At 56.9% G+C, this 21,418-nt stretch overlaps 2 protein-coding genes across 7 annotated transcripts; one reads left to right on the forward strand and one right to left on the reverse strand.

Moving 5' to 3' along the window:
• Window positions 1-1,508: 1,508 nt before the first annotated feature.
• LOC111144212 (chromosome unknown C3orf18 homolog) lies at window positions 1,509-8,358 on the reverse strand. 2 transcript variants are annotated; one of them, XM_022498423.1, is made up of 5 exons: window positions 8,207-8,358; window positions 7,501-7,888; window positions 4,579-4,604; window positions 3,871-4,018; window positions 1,509-2,647 (listed from the first exon to the last, which is right to left on the reverse strand). In XM_022498423.1, exons 2-5 carry the CDS (start codon window positions 7,732-7,734, stop codon window positions 2,567-2,569), a joined length of 489 nt encoding a protein of 162 aa, XP_022354131.1. In that variant the 5' UTR covers window positions 7,735-7,888; window positions 8,207-8,358; the 3' UTR covers window positions 1,509-2,566. The 2 variants fall into 2 exon arrangements, with proteins under 2 accessions (XP_022354131.1, XP_022354132.1); XM_022498424.1 differs by lacking the exon at window positions 8,207-8,358 and having other exon boundaries at window positions 2,372-2,647; window positions 7,561-7,777.
• Window positions 8,359-11,216: 2,858 nt separating this feature from the next.
• On the forward strand, window positions 11,217-21,147 carry LOC111144243 (HemK methyltransferase family member 1). Of its 5 annotated transcripts, none has more exons than XM_022498457.1 (12): window positions 11,217-11,325; window positions 12,086-12,230; window positions 12,361-12,737; window positions 13,027-13,118; window positions 13,436-13,529; window positions 17,579-17,713; window positions 18,046-18,110; window positions 18,383-18,432; window positions 19,283-19,391; window positions 20,205-20,300; window positions 20,447-20,560; window positions 20,717-21,147. In XM_022498457.1, the coding sequence occupies exons 3-12, from the start codon at window positions 12,510-12,512 to the stop codon at window positions 20,808-20,810; spliced, it is 1,077 nt and encodes a 358-aa protein (XP_022354165.1). In that variant the 5' UTR covers window positions 11,217-11,325; window positions 12,086-12,230; window positions 12,361-12,509; the 3' UTR covers window positions 20,811-21,147. The 5 variants fall into 5 exon arrangements, with proteins under 5 accessions (XP_022354165.1, XP_022354167.1, XP_022354169.1 ...); XM_022498459.1 differs by lacking the exon at window positions 11,217-11,325 and adding an exon at window positions 11,497-11,528; XM_022498461.1 differs by lacking the exons at window positions 11,217-11,325; window positions 20,717-21,147 and having other exon boundaries at window positions 11,822-12,230; window positions 20,205-20,311; window positions 20,447-20,488.
• Window positions 21,148-21,418: the final 271 nt, after the last annotated feature.

Here is a 21,418-nt window from a genome sequence, read left to right on the forward strand (position 1 = left end):
CCCCATCACCTACAAAAAGTTGCCCTGCCCACCACCTAGCTAGGCCTACCCATGGGAAAGGAGCATGAGGAGAGAATGGGGACGGGGTCCTTCTGGAGCCTCCACATTGGCCCTAGTCCCTAGGTGTTGGCCTTACTCTGCAGGCCCCATGTTTTTAGGGTCCCTCAGACATTGGGTCTTCTGTAGCTCCTACATTCTTGGATTGAGGGGTTACTCAACAAGATGGGAGCATAGAGCCCATCCACCCCTTCCCCTCTTGCCCCATGGTTCTTAGGGAACCTTCTGTTAGTCGGCTGGGGGAGGGAACTCCCTCTGCAAGCTCAGGGTCATCACTGACATGCCCAGCTGTCTGACCCAGTGTGTGTGGCCCATGGAGGCTTTGGGGCCTCACCTTTACCAAAGGCCCTGTGCCACAGCCTGGTTTCCAGCCCAGCCCTCCACCATGGAACTGGGGTGCTCACCCCGTCCTTGTTTCCTATGCTAGCCTGAAGGCTCAGCTCTTTAGGGGAGAATCTGGATGTCACTTAGAGTCCTGGTTTGTGGAATTTCCTGTGCTAGAAACTGGGCAGTCCTGGGAGAACCAGGACAGTTGGTCACCCTGGTCATTCTCCCCAAACCCTTCTGAACCCTGTCGGTGGTTTCCATACAAATAACCTTTAACGATTCCTGCTCCTACCCAGCCCCTGCTCCCTTGTGCTCCAGGAAAGGCCCCATTATTTTGTTCCCTTTTGTCTTCCAGACCCAGTTCCTATGGACAGTGAAGCACTCCACCTCCCCCTGGACCTTGGGGCTCAAGCCCCCTCTTTCATCAGGCCCCACTAGGTCCTGTCCACTTGGCCTCTCCACCCCAGGGGACGGCAGGCATTGTGACCCCACATTTGAGACACGAAGCAATTCCACAGTTGAGACACGAGGCCCCAGAGCAGCCCAAACTCGGGGCCAGAGGCATTTCATCAGACAGATCAAGGAAAACCAGCAGGGTTGTTTCCAGGCCCCCCACAGCCCCTAAACAATCCTGTCCCTCCTGGGGTTTCACACCCCAAGCGTCACAGGCTCACACTCTCTTTGTGTAAACATCTTAATGACATCTTTAATGCTCTCACATGGAGGTGCCGAGTTCCCTTACAGCGTCTGTGCACCCGAGATCACCCACAGCCCTCCAGTTGGTTCAAGTGCTAATGTATTTATAGCACCAAGAGGAGGGAATACATCCCAAATCTTCCCCGCACGGGTCTCCTTGGCCCTCCCCTCCTAACATGTGGTATTTGCCCAACAGAATGGGCTGCTTCCCCCATGTGCCCTTCCAATCAGTGGGGACAGCAGTGGTGGCGAAGCTGGGCACCGGGGTAGGGGGTGGGCATGCTTTTCTGCATGCTCGTGTGTGCATGCGTGCCCAGTGGAGAAGATTGCCCAGCTTCTGGGGTCTGGCTTGGTCCCATGCCTTGCCTAGATGCCCCAAATTGGTTGAAGAATTCCTGAGGGGGGTCGGGCGGGTGGGCTGTGCTATCAAAAACCAGGAAAACTGTTCTCTGTGGGGCTATCCCCACCCTGTTTCAGGCAGTCAGAATGTTCCCAGATAGCCCACAGCCTGGAACCACTGCCCTCAGTCCAGTAGCCTCTCCCACAACCCTAGATCCCCAATATACACCAGGACAGGGAACCGTTTTCAGAAGCAGGTTACCTGGTTTGTAGAGCCCAGTGAAGAGATGCAGTGGGCAGCACGACCTTCACCTTGGCTTCCCTCTCCTTTCAGTCCCTGAAAGCTGAAGGCAGAGAGAGTGGCCTTTCCTGTGCTCCCGCACACAGAAAGGGGTGGGGTGGACTTGGATGGTGGAGCCAATACAGAGGGTCTCCCTCCTACCCTGTGCAGGACAGACATATGCCTGCATGTGAACACATTCCTGGACCCTCTCAGGGCCCTCTACACCTACTCCCCGGCCTCCCTCCCCCTTTCCCAGCCAATAGCTGGCTGCCAGGGAGAGTGGCTGGGAGGCCTCCTGAACATCCAAAATAAAGATGGGTTGGGTAGGAGCAGTCCTCTTCCCGGTGTCCTTGCCCACCAGGCAGTTCCGGTTCATCCCTAGGCTTCTCCCCGGGTGTCACCACACCCTGTCCCCAAGACCTGGTTGATTGCCCCTCCCTATTCTAGAGGACGCTGCGGATTCCAAAGACAGGTCTCTCCCTGACAAAGGGGAGCCCCTCCTTACTCTCCTCCACCTCCCCTCCTATCCCGTGTCTCCCCCCACATCCTCCACATTAGAGGAGCAGACCATGGGGTGAGGGGTCTGGGCAGGACACAAGCAAGCCAGCAGTGGCTCTCAACCTTCCTGACAGGAGGGCTGTCCCCTATGCCAGGGCCCTCAGATCAGGAGACCTCAGTAGCCAGATGTCCAGCCTAGCCAGGGCCCTCTCTAAGAGCCTGGAGAGCCAGCAGGTGGGTCCTTGGAACAGCTGGGCCTCAGCAGGGCAGGTCCTGAGAGTGGGTCTTAACAATCATGGAGCAGGCAGCTCGAGGGGCACGATAGCAGATGTCTTCATCAGAGATCCAGGCCGGTCCTCAGGCCACTCACGCATGGATGGCATTGGCTACGTCAGTGAACACCAGCCGGCTGGGCCTCTGCAGTGGGCCCTGAGAGGGGAGCATGGTCTGCAGAGAGACAGTCAAGGGCATTAAGGACCTCGACCAAGGCCATGTACTCTCTGGTCCCGTTACTTCTACCCTTGCTTCCTGGTTTGCCTGTTTGTGCTTTGCACAACTATGCCTTCTGCTTGGAATGCTCTCCTTGCAAGTTCAGTGTGGAAATACCATCTGGCTCAGATGACTCCTCCCCCGCCCCCCAGCCACTTACTCTGTGGGCCTAGAGGCTGGATGAATTATGCATGCACTCCTCTCTCCCAGCAGAAGGGGGCTCACCTCTGCACCCCTCCCAGCCCTAGCACCATGGCTGGCCCAAGGGAGGTGCCCAGGAAACACCTGTCAAATTGTCAGTTGTCCCACGGGCTGGGTGGACCAAGGTTTTCAGCCCGATATCTCAAATACCCCAAATGGGGAATGTGTCCCAATCAGCGGCCATAGAACTGGCAGCAAAACCAGGGGTTCTCTGGAGCCCCAGTGTGGACTCTTCTTGAGTCCATTCCCCTAGTACTGCCTCTGACAGGGTCAGATGCCCCCACAAAGCTGTGGGGTCAAGGCAAGGAGAAATGCAAAGGGGTTTCATGGGTCAAAGAGAGGCCAAGCCTCCTCACGGTGCCCTTGGGGATTTGGGGGGGACTGGTAGCAATCAGCCAGTGGCTCTGGCTGGGTGATCATGCAAGTATCCAACCCTTTGGATGTTAAGAGGCAAGTCTGGTTGGGGTCGCCATCCGCCTGGGGTCCGCCTGTTACTAGGACCCACTAGTCTACTCAGAGGTGCCCCTGTTCCAGAATCTGACCCCCACAACCCACTCAGGAAACACGGCCCCTCAGGGGGGCAAAGGCACCAGGCTCTTAGCCCATAGTAATCTCTCCCATCAGTCCTCTCCTGCTTTCCTAGCCCAGACATGGGGGCACACAGGGCAAGAATTGGGATTTTCATTTGTGGATGAGAAAGCAGGGGCTCAGAGAGGCCAAGGGGGCTACCAAGGTCACTAGGCTGGCACGGGCAGAACTGGGCTGGCTCCCAGGGCTGCCCTGGCCTTGTGCAGTCAGTGTGTGGGTGGCCACGGAGAAATCCTACCGGTTTCTAAACAAACTTGACAAAACCCATATACCGGCTAGCTGCCACTGACCACATGGCAGGTGCTGGAAAGCTGCATGAGGAGGGAGGGAGGGCGGGGGTGGCAGAGTCACGCGCAGCCAGCAGGCTGGCCGGGGGAGCCTGGAGTGCCCACCTTGCCCTGTGCAGCCTGCGCAGAGGCAGCGGCCTGCACGGAGGCAGCGTCCCGCCCGTGCTCCAGCAGCTCCTGCTCCAGTTCATCCTGCTCCTCCGTGGGGTCGAAGTTGTACATGGGCATGAGCTGGTGGCGGAGTTTCTCCAGCCTGCGGGTGGGGGCAGAGGCTGCTGGGGGCACTGCAGGCACTTCCCCTCCTGCCAGCCCTCTAGGCCCTGCCTGCTGAGTGCCTAAGCCTGAGCACACAGCTACATTGGGGGTGGGGGTGGGGTGTTCGGATTTCCCCTGGGATTAAACGAAAAGCCATTTTTTGCATTTTTGGAACTTGGATACCATCCAAGTTCATCCAAGATGGTGGATACCATCTCTACCCCTCAGATGGATGGTTATTCACTCCTAGGACCAGATGGGGCCATGGCCCAGAGAGGTGTCACCTGTGGGGTCCATGGGGACTGCCTAGGCCAGGCCCTTGTGTAAGCCACAGCCTCTGGGCACCAGGCAGGGCAGGCGAGTCAGTGACCTGGAGCTGGGGGCAGTGGGGCATGGGTGACTTGGTGTTCCCAGAGGCCAAGTCATCATCCCCAGCCTTCAGTGGGCAGGAAAGGACCCGGCTCCTGGACAAGGGAGAGGGGCCCTGATAGTGGTGGGGCTCTCTCTTCCCACCCCCCCACCCCGGGGTCCAGCCCCACATGGCAACTGGGGAGTTACCTCTTCTTCTTCCTGATGTACAAAACCTGCAAGAGAAGGAGCAGTGTCAGGTGGCCGGGCGAGGAGCCCCTGATTAACTGGCAGTTCCTTGGGACAAGGGACAAGCTGAGGCCGATGAATAGGAGAACCATGGGTCTTCAAGTCCTCCAGGATTCCCTCCCAGGGACATACACATCCTGCATTTGCTCCTCCTTTCGATGCGTGTCAGATGCCCACAGTGCCTGGGCTATGAAGTGGAGAGCAGGCTCGCGCTTTCTCTGCCACTACAGACCACAGCTCCAGCCACTCAGCACCTGCCCTGGACTCTTCAAGGGGGAGGGGAAGAGTTTAGCAACCCCCCTTCCTTTCAATCCACCCCCCCACCCCAGGCCCAGAGCCATGTATGGGGAAAGAGAACAGGGGACAGGTAGTGGCTAGACTCTGCAGGGCAGTGCTCAAGGCAAGACGCTGGGCTGGGCTTTTGGGGTTTCTATGAGAGGCTGATAGCCTTCAGTGGATGGGGTGGGGAGGAGAGCTTGAGTCCCCTGGACAGAAGCCCAGACTAAATGCCAGAACCCAGATGCTGGAGGAAGGTAGGAAGGCCTCTGGGTCCTAACCCCCATTGTAAAGATTTGAAGATAAAGGCCTAGGCAGCCTGAGGAAACACAAGATTCAAGAGCTCTGAGATGGAGCAGAACAGCCCTGTACTAAGCGCTGAGAGGGAGGAAGAAGGGGCTGACCACCAGGGCAGGGACACCAGGGACTCCACCATCATCTGGCTGTTGCTTAAACTGGTCATCTCTGACCAACAGCAGCATGACCACTTCTGCCTGGGGGAGAGCTATGTCCTTAGACTCTGTCCCTAACCTTCTGTGGCTCTTACACCCTTTATGCCTCATTCACAGCTTGAATCTGGTTTGGTTTCCAGCCTGGCCCAGAGTTCCTCCTGCCGCTTGTTTCCTGGGAAACCCCAAAGGCCCGAAAAGAACCCAAAGAGTCCCTTGCTCTCCATCCCCTCCAGGAGGTCACATGTGGAGGACACCCTTGCTGTCCTGTGGGCAGGATGCTGGAGGAGTTCTGGGTCTCAGACCCCAGGCCCTACCTGCCCTGAACTAGTGGCTCCAGCCCCAGCACCTGGACTCCCTCCACTTCCTCTGCTCTGGCCCAGCCCCAAGCCCTCCTCCCAGCCCTGTGGTCCTGTCCTACAGAGGGGTCCTCACAAGAGGCCAGAGCCTTTATCCAATCTTCAGCCTTGCCCCTGCTGCTCCCTCTGCCCCAGCTACCAACATCACCCTCCCACATACCTTCCTTTCCAAACCTACCCCACGCCTCACCATCTAGCTGCAGTCCTAACTCCACCAGGAAACCCGCCCATACCATTCAGTCTATATGAGGCACACAGCCTGGCACTGATTTGCTCCTCCTGGTACCCAGCCTGGCCCTGCTGGCAGCCGGCACAGCGGGAGATGGGGCAGCCCTCAGGGAGCACCTCTGGACCTGTCCCCTAATGCCCAGGAGCTGTTTCCTGCCCTCCACTGCCTTTGCCGCATAATCTTCCTACTTCTCTGGTTTGGCTAAGAAGACCCTCCACCCTGGCCTCTGAATGTTCCTCCAAAAGGAAGCATCAGGGAGGCCCCCCAAGTTCCTGGGACACAATCTTTGGCCTAGAGTTCCAAGGGCAGATTTCAGATCCCACTTTTTCCCCGAGGTGAGGCTGTTTCGGTTTGCTTCACTGCCACATGAGTGTTGAGGGGAAGTACTGGCACTCCGCCTCGCCCCCCGCCCCGGGAGGCCACTCGTGCTGTGTGCTGCATCCTGGCCTGCTTGCCGGCCATCCCTTGTTCCCTGGCAGTGATCCGGAGCCCACAGGGCCCATATGGCAACCTTGGTTGAAAAGCAGCTCCAGCCAGATCACGGATGGACCATCCGCAGCCCTATTTGCCAGAGCAATGCGGTCCTGAGCCTAAGGCCGGCCATCAGAGCCTGTGAGGGGCGGTGGCTGGGATGCCACCATTGTCAGGCCCCTGGGGGAGCTCAGGTGCACCTCCCCCCTTCCTGGTCTTAGCTAGCACCATCTCCACCAGTCCGTCAGTGACATTCTGAGTGTCCGTGCGGCAGATTAGAGGCAGGGCCCATATCTGCGGGGACAGACACCAGATCTGGAAACATCATATCCCCTATCAGGGAACACCTTCAGTCTTCAGCCCAGTCCACCTCCGTCCTGACGTCTGCACCAGTCTGTCCCTTCCTGTGGTACTGGGGCCAGGCCTCCACTTCGGGGTCTCAGCTCTAATGTTGCCTCTTCAGTCTGTCGCTGACCACGCAGTCCAGAGAGTCCTCCTGCCCAATCCCCCAACTCAGTCCCCCTGGGTTTCCCTTGGCATCATTGGTTTTATCTGTCTCTTAGTCCCATAAGAACCACCCGGTGGGCCTTGGTCTCCCTAGTCCCTGGGGACCTGAAGGCTCGGTCCAGGGCAGGGGCCTAGGAAATACCTGCCAAGTGAATGAAGGCCACCAGCAGCCTGCCATGCCAACCCACACCTTGGTCTGGTCTGGCCTTTAGGCCTCTACTCCTATTCACCCCTCCCCCCCACTCGCCTCACTGTCCTGCTTGCTCATCACAGACCCTCCTGCCTGCCTCCAGACTTTTGTCTATCAGGACCTTCCACCTGAACACCCTCTTCCCCAAGTCCTCCGTGGTCCTCACAGCCCAGCTCAAGACGCCAGGCGTCCTCAGAACCCTCTCTGATTTTTCCAGTTGGAGGCAGCCCCTGTGGTCTCTGGGCCCCCAGACACATCTCTGAAGAAGAGGGAGACTGTGGTATCATTAACAGACAGTTATCTTCTGATTAGAGTCCCTAAAATCAAAACACTGACACCCCCATCCCCCGCCCTCGTCCAAATGACAGCCACCTAGGTCAGCCCCAGCCTCCCAGCTCTTACCACGGCCACAGCCAGGCCAATCACTGTGATGATCCCAAAGGACAGAAGCATGGTGCCCACACCAGCTGTGCCACCAGCCACATCAGGGATTCTGGTGTCATTAAAGCTGGTGGCTTCTGTACTGAGAGTGGTGGTCTCGGAGGCTGGCCCCTCTGTGGCAGGTTCCAGGTCAGGCTCCGACGTGGGTGGGCGGCTGCTGAGCCAGCCCCCGGCAGGCGGAATCCTGGAGTCCATGCCGATGCTGAGAGGGCCCTGGCTGAGAGGTTGCCTGTGGTCACTCGGCCTGCAAACTTGCTCCTGACTTCAGCAGTGTCCCAGCCTGTGGCCCCTGCTATACTTTCTGGTTGCCACCTCCAGGGAGAAAGGGAGCTCCCTGGTGCCCTGCGTGCTGGAAGAGAAGGAATGAAAACATGAGGCTTGGGACACAAATCAGTGGTGACATCAAGTACCTGAAGGTACTGGGGAAATAAAAGTTTGAGGGCAAGGGCAAGTTCAGGGGACATTAGGACATATGCTTTACTTAAGTTCAGTTCCCATGTGAAAATGTCCCTTCTTTGAAGGTATAATATAGTGATCATACTTGAAAGATATGAAAGGTAGTTGGGAAGTTTGAAAGAAGAAGTCTCTCCCCTGCATAATACCCACCCTTACACCCCTACTCCCTGCATTTCCCACCTCCTCACCCCCTGCCCCCCACAACCCTCACCTCCTGCTTGGAGGACAAAAAAATACTGCAGCTTTTTCCTTTCCTGGAGGGATACACTTGCCCAAGAGTCAGATGACCCTTGGCACGTCACTCCACCTCTCTGGATCTCAGTTCTTCTGAGTCTAAGATCAAGATTAAAAACAAACAAAAAACAAAAAATACCCCCCCTCCTTCACAGCCTCACAGGGTCATAAAGTCACTGAAATGTCAGAATGAACTAGTTCTTAGAAAAGCCTTAGCTCAGTGTAAACCCTACCCACAGTAAGCACCCAGTACATCAACTTTTCCCCCAGCCAACCCACTTGGGAAAGGGGGAGCCATAGGAGCCCCTCCACCTAGCCCACTGTGTGATCCAGGCTGTGTTTGCAGTGGGTGGGGGGGGGGCAGGGGTGGATGACAGGTGTAGAGAGACCAGAAGGCAGAAAGGGGAGAGAGCCTAATGTCAGGCCCAGGGCTTCTCTGCAGGCTCTTAGGGTCACTGGACCCCCACAGGAGAGCCAGGGGCTGGCAGGGACAAGGAAAAACAAGGTAAGCAGGAAGCATATACTCAGAAGCAGTGATGGAGCTCCCATTCTGAGTTGCTTCTCCTCTCCTCCCTCCTCCCTTGGGAACAGAGAGTGAGAGATGCGCCCAGACCAGGGTGTGGCTTACCCCTTCCCAGGCCAGAGGCCCTGAGTAAGGCAAGGTGGGAAGTGGTCCCAGCGACACTGCAGAAGACCGGGCCTAGGGAGAGGGGGGTACACGGCTCATGGCTGCACACATACATCCCTGTGCTAGCCAATGAATGTTATGTGGGGTGTCTCCCCATGCAGGTGCATGGGTGTGTGCGAGGCGTGTACACACTGATGGCTCCTTAGGAAGGGGCAAGGTTGGCAGAGGGATATAGGGGCTCATCCTTCTCTACCCTCTCTCTCCCCAGCTAGGCTGAACGCGTCAGCAGTCCCAGGTTCTTCCGTGGCTCTGCCTTTGACCCCAGACATGACCTTGGACCAGACCCTTAACTCTTGCTCTGGGCTTTGTTTACTCCTCGGTCCAAAGCAGAGAAAAGGCCCTGCTCATCATTGCCTGGGACTTCCAGAGAGTCCAAAGGGCAAGAGAAGGAAACGGGTGAGATGGGTTGGCACCGCGACCTCCGGAGAACCCGCATACCGTTCTCTGCCAGGTTCCTCAGTCCTCCCTGCTCCAACCCCCATCCCCGCCTCTGCAACTCGGTGATTCCTCCATTCTTGCACAGAAGCTGCGACCTCAGCACTTACTTAATCCTCTCTGGGGCGCCGAGCTCAGCCGGAGAGGCTAAGGGTGGTGGCGATCGGCAGGAGGCCAGGGCGGGGGGCAGCGGGTCCGACCCCAGGTCCGCCCTCCGAGGGCGCCCGGAGCCGCGGGTTGGGCCCGCTACAGCTTACCGCCTGCAGCCGCGAGCGCCGGCTCAGGCAGCAGAGGCCGGGACAGGCAGGGCCTGGACCCACCGCGGGGGTGGGGCGGAGGCGAGTAGCCCCGCGGGTCCCCCACGCTCCAGTGCCTCGCCTCCCTGCCCTCTCCCCGCGCCCCCGGCTCTCGATTGGCTGTCAGGCCCACAGCCTGCCCGGCACTGGCCCGCTCGCCTGTCGCTGGATCTGGCTCCGCCCCCAGCAGGAGCCGGACACAGGGTCTCGGTTCTTGGAGACCACCCCTCACTACCCGTGGCCTACGCAGAAGTCGGGTAGAGGGCCGTGGGTGGCCAAGCCCTTCCTGCACCAGAACTCGGGCGTAGCTCCACCTCCGCGGAGATAGATTCGTTCTCCCAAAATGCAGGCGGACGCTGGAAGCTCCAGGAGAGCACTGGGTTGGGAGTCTTTGGACTTGCGTTGAACTCTGGCTCGCCCCTTTACTGCTTTGTGACCTAGAGCGAGATATTCCTCTCCCTGGGGCTCGGCTTCCTGTTCAGATGGGCTCTACTGAGAGGGCTCTTGGTGAACTACACCCACTCTGGGCTTGAAATGGGGTAGCTCAGTCCAGAGAAGTTGGGAGCTGTTGGTATTATTATTGGAGAGCTATTATTATTGGGCAGCCTGACAAAGGCAAGACTACATATACCCCTCACAACAGCCTCCGGCTACGGCATGATCATCTCAGGGGATACCTTCAGATACCTTCTAATCCTAGGGTTTTCAAAGGAATTTACGGGGATCACCCCAGAAGCTTTGGTTACAAATGCAGATCCCCCGTGGCTCCCCTGGTATGGGACCGAGTCTGGGACTGAGTCCAGGAAACTGCATAGCTAATTATTAGTTAACAGTAGATTCTGGTGAGGGAGGGCATCGGCAGGCCATACTTTGTGGGATACTGCTACGAATTTTGTACGAGGAGCAATTGAGGCCCACAGAGTGATCTGGCAATAGTCAAATTCGAACCCAGTTCTCCTGTGTCCAGTTTCGAGCACCCTGCTCTAAACCCTAAAACCCGGGAGCAAAAGGGTCAAGAGCGGCCCTAGGGTCAAGAGCGGCCCTGGGGTCCGGTGACTACCTGGCCCCCATCGCGGCTCAGGCCACTTCCTCGGCCAAGCCCTGGACACCGGGTGCCGCCCCCAAATTGCTACCCGCCCCAACACTGGAATCCGTCCACGTGCTGCTTGGCCTGCCCAGAGGCTACGCTAGACCACGCCCCTGGATCTCGCGCCCCAATTCTCAACCCCCAAGCCGGCTGGTGACACGCCCCCGCTCAGACTGACAACACATCGCTGCGGCCGGGCACCCAAAAGCCAGCTCCGAGTAGTCGTCGCGGGCTGGAGCCATGTCCCTTCCGTGACCTTCAGGAAGAATCGAGGGTCCTGGCTCCCAGGGAACAACCTCCCACACATCCACGCATTCTCCCACCCGTGGGGCTGCGGGCGTAACCAGATCGGCTTTCCCAGCCTATTCAGCAGCCAGCTGGGAAGCCCGCAGGCTCTTCCCGAGTGGAACCCAGGAGCTCTAGGAACCCTGGAACTGGGTCTGGGAGCGGTCCGCCCGAGCCGTTTCTCGGACGCGCCGACCCCGGAAGCAGGGCGTCCGAGGGAGAGCACCGCGGGTCACGCATATCCGGAAGCCGAGCCCGGGCGGTGTCTGCATCTCGGCGGGCGGGCGGGGTGACTCTTCTGGCTGGTATGAGGAGAAATGGGAACCGGGAGGGGGTCTCTTGGCCCTCTCGAGACCTCCGCCCCTCCCCCCCCGCGTTATGTAGATGAGGAAACGGGCTTGGGGAGAGGCGACCTCGCATGGGGCATTAACGATGCTTTGCAGAGCTGAGTGGGAAGCTGCGTCCCTGGCTTGTGGACAGAGCCGCCTCTGGAGTCCGGAGGACCTGGGTTTGTGTCCTGCCTGGGACAGGTCTAGCTAGGTGATTTTAGGCAAGTCGCTTTCCCTCTTGGAGCTTCCTTTCCCTCCCAGCTTGTCTTTGAAGATGTGACACCTAGCCGGTGCTCAGTACATGCTGGTTTGGACCTTGGTCTGTGCGAAGGGAAAGGGAACCACTACTTTAAACCTTCTGTTAAACCTTGTTTGTGACAATTTAAATATAAAGTTAACAAAAATTGTCAGGTTTTTTTTTTTTTTTTTTTTTTTTTTTACCGGGCAATTTATGCTGACCTTTAGGATTATGAGGTCAAATGGGGGTGGGGAGGAAGAGTTTTAGCATACAGATCAGTCACAGCATGTCAAAAGCAAAGCCCCCAAGCAAAGGCAGCCTCCTCTGACTTGTAATGTTAGTTTAGATCATGTAACACAGAGTCCCTTCTGTGTGTTGAGCTGACTCCCAGGCACTTGATATTCATTGTCTAATGTACTGCTTGCTGTGGAGTTGGTGTTATTTTCCCCATTTCATGGGGGAGGACACTGGAATTTAGAAATGATGATTTTTCCCAAGGTCACACACGCTAAGATGGAACAGATCTGTTCAGCCCTCAAGCCTGGGCCCAGACACATCGCCAGGGACTGAGCTTTGCATTCAGCCCACTTCAGCTAAAAACATGAAGAAAACATAACTGGTCAAGACAAGAAGAATCAAAAAGGTGGGCAAGGGTCTAAAATGGAGTTAAGGAGGTAGCAGAGCAAGAGCATATCCTCTCTCAGGCAGCAGGTCAGAGGGGAGTGGGTCACACAATGCTCAGCTGCTCTCCTGGTTCTCCTTCCTCTCCCAAGGTGGCAGTCGCATCGGGACCAGAGCCACCTTGAGGAGCCAGAGCCCGTGACCATCTCCACCTGGTTGGAGCCAGTGCTCGTCTTTAGCAGCTGACATCACGAGCAAGATTAAGGGACCTGGGAACTCTGAGGAGAGTCTTTCCCAGAGAATGGAGCTTGGGGGCCGAATTCTCTGGGCCTTTCTTTCTGGCCCCGGGAGGAGAGGAGGCACAAGGGGCTGGCCCTTCAGCTCATGGCAACCCCATCTGCCTCTAGCTGGGTCGTTGAATGCCACAGAGCTGGTCAGCCACTGGACTGCTATCTTTGAGAAGAGGGGCATCCCTGAGGCCCAGGCATCCAGTGAGTACATCGTGGCTCATGTCCTTGGAGCCAAAACAGTTAAGTGCAGTGTTGTCAAGAGGGGAGAAGATCGGGGAGGAAGGACCCTGGGGAATAACGGCCACACTTATCTGCCCCACAGAGAGTGCTGAGCTGAGAGTGATGGGAATTTTCTGAAGGAATGTCTTAGGTAGATAATTTATTCATCTAATGAACTATTATAGTATGTATCAGGCAGTAGGGGATCAGGGATGACCAAGATGGCCAGTGTTGGGCCCACAGTGTCCACATAAACCTGGGTCAGGCCCCTAGATCAGGAGCCAGATACTCACATTCTCTGTGGGGCAGTTTCAGAGCCTGAGACCAGTACTTTGCACCCAGCCCCTGACCTCTCGGCAGCTACAGTGCGTCCAGGAGCTGAGTAGCCTCCGATTGCAAAGGTGAGCACCAGGTGGGCCATCAGGTGGGCCAGACCTGAGGGCTCTGTATGGGGAATAGCCTGATTAACTCATGGTCAGGAAGGAGGAAAGTATCTAAGGACTGGGGAGGTGTTGGTATGAGGTTTTGATGAGAGGGAGATCACGTGAGTAGGTAGGAAGAAAGGAGGGAGGGAAGGCCTTGGCTTGGCTCAGAGTCCTGGGGCACAGGAGGCATGACCCTACCTGACATTTTTGGTATTCCCCAATGGTATCTCAACCCAGTCATGGTCCTGTTGGTCCGGGCTCTGTCACTGATCACCCAGCTGCCCCCTCTGCAGGATGCCTGTGCAGTACATCCTCGGGGAGTGGGACTTTCAAGGGCTCTGTCTGAAGATGGCCCCCCCAGTGTTCATCCCTCGCCCGGAAACAGAGGTAGGTGTGCCACCAAGACTGGGCAGGATGGAGATGAGGGCGGGGTTTAGGGCACCTGTCTTGCCCCAGACTTCCTCCAGGGGGCGCTGGGATCCCATGATTGTGGTTCTCAGAGTTCTTGCTCTTCCTTACTGGTGTCTCCTGGTTGGCTGGGTAGGTGGGGCCAAGAGTGCAGGGGTCTCCTGGCCTCCTTGACTGTCCTCATGTCCCAGGCCACTGCCCCAGTATGCAGGCCTGGCCTACCCAATCCATGGGGGAATAAAATGCCCTCCTCCTTGTCAGGAGGCATGGGTGAAGTGGATAGAGTTTCAGCTGGACACTCAGAGGCCTGGTACATCTATGTGACCTCAAGTCAGTGTCCTTTCTGGGCCCAGATGATAAGAGGGTTGGGCCTCCAAACTAGGGAGGAGATCTGTGAATTGGGGGTCCTCTTAGATCTACTGTCTGGTCAGGTAATTACCTGTGGTCCCTCAAATTATTAGGACTAGGGATTGTGTGGCTCCAGCGTGCTCTCCCTGGGTGAGGCACACCTATTCTGGGAGAGAGGCTTTCTGTGGCCCTTCTTGGGCTTCCTCCTAACCTTGTAGAGAGTGAGAGAGAGCAGAGCAGGTGGATGGAACTGTGTGGGGGCTGATGGACAAGCTGGAGGGCACCGAATTCTGAGGAGGGGTATTTCTCAAAAGGTACTCAGGTATACGACCATTCTTGGGAAAGATGAGACTTCATTTACCTGCCCAAACAGGGACTCAGAGCCCCTCCTCACCTTCTTAGCCTCTCTCCCCCAGCTGAGAAACCCTCTGGCCCCATTCACTTCCCCATCATGTGGTTGAGAAGCCAGGTCCTCGCCTTATAGCCCAATGTTGGGAGGGACAGTAGGGAATCTGAGAACTTCCTGAAGTCACAGGGCTGCCAAGGGGAGGAGCATGGGAGCAGCCTTTGGGCTTTTTAACTCTGGGTCGGGGCCCCACACCTCCCATGAGGCTACACCATCTGAGATTGGACAAGCTGGGACAGAGAGCAGGATGTAGCCTGCCATCTGTGGCCTCTTGGGAGGCCACCCTGTGTCTTCCCCAAGCCTGTGACCTTGGCTGGGAGGTCACTTACTGCCTCCTGAGGCTGCCAAGGGTCAGGGCATGGGAAGGAGGCAACCATGATGACCTTTGAGTCCCCTCAGAGCTGACCCGGCACCAGCCATGTGCTCCAGAATTCTGAATGTCAGGTGTGGACTTCCGGCTCCCATATGGGGCCTCCCTCACCATTCCTGTGTGGGTCTGGGCCAGGAGAGCAGCTCTGCTGTAAGGGGGGGAGGGAAGACAGAGGGGGAGGCTGTGGTTGGGAGGCTAGGTCCTCATCTCACTGTACAGACGTTTCTGAGAACTTGCCAGGTTTGCCCCAATGTGAAGCCGCATGGGGGTGCTTTACCAAGAACTTGAGAGGACGTGGCCTGTGGCAGGGAGTAGGGAGAATGGGGGCAGGGGAGAGATCTTTGTGCCTGTGTTCTTTCCATCCATTGCAGGGCAATTTCTGATGACGGGGGCAGAAGTCAGAAATGTGAAACTGTAGGTGGCGTGTGGCCCGATGAGTTGGGCTTTCCCTGTGGGTGGCAAGGTGGCTCAGTCCTCAGCCTGGCAGTGTGTATGGTGGGAAAGCCAAGACTGGGAGTGTGAGCCATTCCTATCCAGCCTAGCGAGGTTAGGCTTTGGGGGGTGTAGGAGGCTCAATACCTTATCTGTGATTGGCTCAAGGGAGGCAATGCCACCCTTCTTGGGCTGCCCACCCAGAGCATCCTAATGGAGGGTGCTGGCAGCACTCAGGTCCTCCTGAGGCCTGGGCTGACCTCTTGAGGGGGTATGGGGTCCTGTTGAGACAGTGGCTCTGGCAGAGCCAAAAGCTGCCTGTTTCCCACATTCCCCCCCAATCCCCATCCCATCATGCTTTTGGATTCTTCCCTTACTTACCTGGAAGAGGTGCCCGGGGTCTCTGACCACTTGGCTTTCCCCCTTGCCTAAAGAGCCACCGATTTCAGGCTGATGGAGGCTGGAGGCTCTTCACTTGGTGAGGAGGAGAGTGTCTGGACTTTTATGGGTGGTCTCTACCCTTAGACCCCAGGTGGTCCCATAGCCAAGAGGATTCTCGAGTGGTCTGGACTGTAACGGAGGGGTTAGAGGGCACTGGTGGCGGTGGGGGCCCAGTCTATCAGCGTCACAACGTCACCAAGGTGTTGTTCATATATATGGTATATGTCTCTCAGGTCAAGGGTGTTTCTGAGGGGGCTAGCCAAGAGGTCATTTCCAACCAGAGTAGGTCTGTCTGTGGCCAGGAAACCAGGAGAGGCTCACAGCCCTGACAAGTCCCAGCTATCTGACCAACCACTCAGTACGTGGCCTCAGTGGCCTCAGCGCTGAGACCACAGTCCGCGCCCTAGCCCTAGGCTGCTTGCTCTATGTCAGTCCCAGTGCTGAGGGTCCAGATTGCCACAGGCGCCCTTCCAGTCTCCAGCTATGACTGGTACAGGCCTGGAGGGAGCAGGGGGGAGGAACAGAAAAGGTTGGACCCACTGGCCAAGTTCTACCTGCTTTGAACTTGCTGCCCTGGAGGCAGGTGAGCTCTCTGCTCTGGGGATTGGGGGACCTGGAAGAATGAAATCCCTTTTGGGATTCAGCACTGAAGAACTTCTATGGAAAATGGGTCTGAGCGATCTGGAGCCACTGAGCCTGACTGTTGACTTTGGAGATCTGGGGGGACCTGGTGGGGGGTCTGAGACTAGGAGGGTGGCTTCCCACAACCGCTGAGAGCTTGCCAAACCCTTGGGAAGCAGCCAGGAGGCCACCTGAGGATCAGGCCTTGCCTCTGGGACATACTGTGATTGGTTAGATCCCTGGTCTTCCCATCATGGAGACTTCAGTCTCGTGGGAGAGGTAAACCTCATCCTAGACTTCAGACTCATGGTGAGGAGATCCACGAGAGAGAGCCTGGCAGGGGGTCAGGAAACCTTTCTGGAGGGGGTGGACCTCTCTATAGAGGAGGGAAGCTGACCCCTCTGCCTGTGCCTGGGATCCCAGGAGTCCCAATTAGGGTGACTCTCCGAAGGGCTACCTTTGAGAAGAAAGCACACTGCCCTTCCCTGGCTCCATGCCTGGCTACTTTGTCCCTCACTCCACTGCTCATTAGAGCCAGTTGGCTTCTGGGCAGCAGCAGCCCGCCACTCTTACTTCTACCCACTGTTGGCTTCTGTGCACAGTCCCTGCAGGTGCCAGATGGTGGACAAAACTTGAAAGCCTTTTGTTCCCAAACTGACACTGTCTACAAGTGTCCCCCGGCCCCCAAGTGTGGTGCAGTCAGGCACTTCCATCACATCATGCCCACTTAGCCTATGCCCTGTGTGGCCCCTTCAGATATGAGGCTCAGGGAGGACTGTGTTCTCCCTACTGTGCCCCACCCCTGTGAAGGGAATTCCCTGTCCTTTTGGCCTGGGAACCTCCCTGGGACCGTCCTAAGTTCAGCTCTGTGGAGAAGCTGGGGACACTCCGGCTCCTGATAATAGCCACCGTGAGCTGTAAGTTGGGCTCCAAGAGGGGCCTTGGCTTCCCCAGTGGCTGGTTGTGAGGATCCAACAGATTAATGGAGGGAAAGCTCTGGAAGCAGGGCCAAGCACAGAGGAAGTGGCCAGGGACCATCAGGCATGGTTCTTAGTATTGCCATGAGCCCAGAACGGGAGGCTGTCTGTGAAGGGCCAAGCTGGGGTTTATTGAACACTTACCACGTACTGGGAATGGGATCCGTGTTTCAGGAATGTGGTTCTGTGGTTTCATGAATGTGCCACCCCGACGAGGCTGGTTATTGTCAGCTGGTCACTTTTACAGATGGGGAATCTGAAGCAGGGAGAGGCAGAGTGACCTGCCCATGGCCTGACATGAAGGTGGCTTCAGCCACCCCTGACCCCCATGCCCCACCTTCACACAGAGGCTAACCATGGTTGGGCTTCTGTGCCAAGACCCCCAGGGGGGCAGGGGGGCCCTAACTCTGATTCTGACCCCTCTGTCTCATAGGAGCTGGTTGAATGGGTGCTGGAGGAGGTGGCCCGGAGCCCCTGTGCGGTGGGAGCCCAAGGTGGCCCCCTCATCCTGGAGGTGGGCTGTGGATCGGGAGCTATCGCCCTTAGCCTGCTGAGTCAGCTTCCCCAGGTGAGCCCCCTTGGCATCCCAGTGTGCCACCCTGAATGGACTGGGACTGCCACTCATTGTCCCTCCCACTGACCCTCCCCCACTCATCTCTGCTGGAAGCACTTGAGGGAGATGTCCAGATGTGGGAGGACGGGGCTGCCCCCAGCCCATCACAGTCACAGCCTCTGATTCCCATCCCCTTCTCTCTGGCCACACCCTGGCTACAAAGAGGGATCAGCTTTTGGGTATTTCCCTTTCTCTCTGGTAGAGGGATGGAGGAGGGTTCTGGTCTCCAAGCTTGGCTTCTTTGGGCACCTTGCCTCCTGCGTACTCTTCGTTTGTTCTTGGGGCAGAGCCGAGTCATTGCGGTGGATAAGGGAGAAGCTGCCATCTGCCTGACCCAGGAGAATGCTCAGAGGTAGGTGGGCAGGGGGACGAAGGGGCAGGGTTGGGGAAGTCCAGCTCTGGGGCTTGATCTCAATCCCTGTTTAGATATCATACTCACTGATACCTGCTTTCCACTCTGAAGAAAGGGAAGGTGGGGCCGGGTGGCCTGGCATGGTTCCCACAGGGTTACGAAGGACAGTGGGTACCAGAGATCTATCAGTGCGTTAAGGGTTAATTCTCATAGTCCTGGTAGCCACAGGTGGGAGTCTCCCCTGTATTCACCCCCACTTCCCATCTCTCCAGGCTGCAGTTGCTGGACAGAATTCGGATCGTCCCCCTCGATGTAACCTTAGGTATCTTCCCTACTGATCTTCCTTGGGGTGGGGACCCTATAGGCACATGTGCAGCTAGATAGATGGGCGCTCTGCAGAGATGGAAGGAGGGCTTCCCCACCATTCATTTATACATGCCCATGTGCACACACACATGCACACATACGTGGGTTCTCAGACCAAGGCAAGCCCCTGTTGCCTCGTGGGCTGACCTGACCCATGCAGGGACTGGCCATAGGGTCTTTCTTACTTTCTGAAACCCCCGTAACTAAGGAGTTTTTAACTATTGCCCTTGTCTGGCCCAGGAACGGTCTGGCTCAGCCACACCTTTGCAGAGTGTCCTTGGCTTCTGGCTCTGATTCTGGCTGTGTTACGTATCCACAGGGTCTTTGAGCCTTATATGCATCCTCCCTAGAGTGTGGTTCACCTGGTGTAGCGCATGGCACCTGGACAGAACCAGGAAACAGAGTTGTGAGGAATTGACTGTTGGAAACCAGCTATGCCCTCCATACACTCAATCCATGTTGGCTAGGAGGCAGTGGACAACAGGACCAGCGGGGCTGCAGAAGACAGAGGCCCTTGCTTTGCGCAAGCAATCAGAGAGGGCTTCCTGAAGGGGGAGGTTTTTGAGGAGGTTTTTTGACAGGAAGAAGAGACGGCAGGGATATTCTAGGTGAAGAGCTGCCATCTCAGAATATACACGCTCCTGAGCAGTCTACTGGCTGGGGGCCCTGGGCACTAATTTGCAAGCCTGGGTTATCAGGTCCAGAGATGGGCCCAGGGTGTGGCTTGGGGAGGGGGACTACCCAAGGGACATGGTGGCAGGTAGAGCTACCACCCATTCCCGGCTGTGTGTTCCCTTTGACTGTAGAGGGGAGCCGGGCACACCTCCTGTCCTGGGGCCTCGTGGACCTGGTCGTCAGCAACCCTCCCTACATCTTCCACCAGGACATGGAGCAGCTGGCCCCTGAGATCCGCAGGTGCAGGGTGGGAGGCCGGGCCCAAGAGGGCCTAGTGGGATGTGACTGTCCTGGGGAGGTACAGGGAGGGAGAAGGGACTGAAAGGGGCAGCGATGTTGAAAGAGAGGCTCATTCTGGAGCCCACAGACCTTCATTCAGCTTCTGCCTTCCCACTGAAGACCACTGGATAATATCTGAGCCTCATTTCTGAGCTGTGAAAGGGGAGTAGTAGACCTTTGCAGGGCCATGGAGAGGACCTAGCAGACTCACAAAGCAGGTGTGATCTAGAGTACATAGGAGGTGCTCAGATGGGTAGATCATTGTACAGAAGATTGAGGCTTGGAGAAGAAAGGTGCCTGGTCAAGGTCAAGTGGGGCTTAGCATGAAAGCTGGGACCAAGACCCTACCCCAGGCTTTGCACTGAGCCATCCTGTTCTCAAACAGGGGCTGAGAACCAGGGGTAGCCCAGGAGTCCTTGGACAAGGCAGCGGTAATGTGGGTCAGGGTGCTGATTCCTCTTTTTTAGGTTCTCAGGAGTGTTCTGGGTCAGCTCCAGGCCTCCCCAGACCAAGCATAGGAGCAGCCTTCTTGTGGGGAGACCCTCATACCCTGCAATCAGTCAGTGGGGTTCACTGAGCAGCCCAGCGCTACCTGGTGGGGTGCTGCCTGTAGGAGGTAGGAGACTCAGAGATGCCATCTGGGAGCCTCCTCTTCTGGGCCCTCAGGTTTTCTGAAGCTGAGAGTGTAAGTTCCACACGGCCCCTTTGTGGGGGGCCCTGCTCAGCTCTTCCACACTCTTCAGAGTCTTTCACCTCCCTCTGTTTCCCCTTCAGCTATGAAGACCCACTAGCCCTGGACGGTGGGGTGGAGGGCATGGACATCATTACCCAGATCTTGGCCCTGGCACCTTGGCTCCTGAAGGACTCTGGGTATGGATAGGGTGGGTCTCCTGGGTCTGTCCCAGTGTGTACTGGACCTGCCCTAACATTCTTACTCCACCTCTCTCAGCCCAGGCAATGCAGAAGTGCAGGTCCCAGCCCTGCCTGTTAAGCTGACCCATTTCTCTCCCATGTAGGAGCATCTTCTTAGAAGTGGATCCAAGACACCCAGAGCTTGTTGGCAGCTGGCTTCAGAACCGGCCTGACCTGTCCCTTGATATTGTGGCTGTGCGCAGGGACTTCTGTGGGAGGTGAGCTCTCCCCACCCCACCCTACCCCAACTGCCACACTGGTCTTTCTACACAGGCCATCCACAGCTCTGGCTGTAGGAAGAGTGTGCTGTTTCCACTTTCTGCTCATCCTCTGGGACCCAGGCAATAATTGGCCTCTTGCCCCTGTTTCCTTAGGCCCCGGTTCCTGCATATTCGGAGGTCTGGGCCACAGCGTGGCTGCCCTGCGGATGCCTGGGCAGGGCCCCTGCCTGCCAGAGTGCCTGGCTGATCGTATTTCCTGGAATGCTACTTGGAGGGAGGTGATGGTACCTTCTAGAACCCAGACGCTTGCGACATTTCTCATGGTTCTGTGATTCTACCTTTCTGTATGTTCTGTATTTCTAGAAGACTTGGAGGTAGAAGTGAGGGTGAGGATGTCCTTCCTGGGGTGGCAGAGAACCAGGGCACCTGTAGTTTGGCCCAGAGCTGAGCAGATCCAAGTTCCCGGTCTGGTTCTATCACATCAGTATGGCCAAGGGCAGGTTACTCAGTGTGTCTGTGGGTGGAATTGCCTTGGGGATGTTGGGAGATAGGGCTAATAAAAGGTCGAGAGACCAATAAGTAGTGATCTAATGTTTTGTTACTGTGATTTGTGGGTCGCCTGATCACTCATTCCTAGGCAGTGCTGGGGATAAAAACCTCCTCCTGCAGGTCTGGCCATGAGTCTCCCACCTAGTGGGGGTGTGGGAGCATGGTGTGGAGAAAGTCACAGGGGTGCTGTTCCTGGTCTTGGATGCCAGGGGGCTTGGCACCGAGCAGCTCACTCCTGGGGTTTGACTAGCCCTCCACTGCCCTGGGTGTGCTCCCACACACTTCCCTGACCGGGCCTAGGCTCTG

The sequence above is a fragment of the Enhydra lutris genome, unplaced genomic scaffold, assembly GCF_002288905.1.
Source record: "Enhydra lutris kenyoni isolate GAN:26980312 unplaced genomic scaffold, ASM228890v2 scaffoldscaffold10, whole genome shotgun sequence".
NCBI classification, from domain to species: Eukaryota; Metazoa; Chordata; class Mammalia; order Carnivora; family Mustelidae; genus Enhydra; species Enhydra lutris.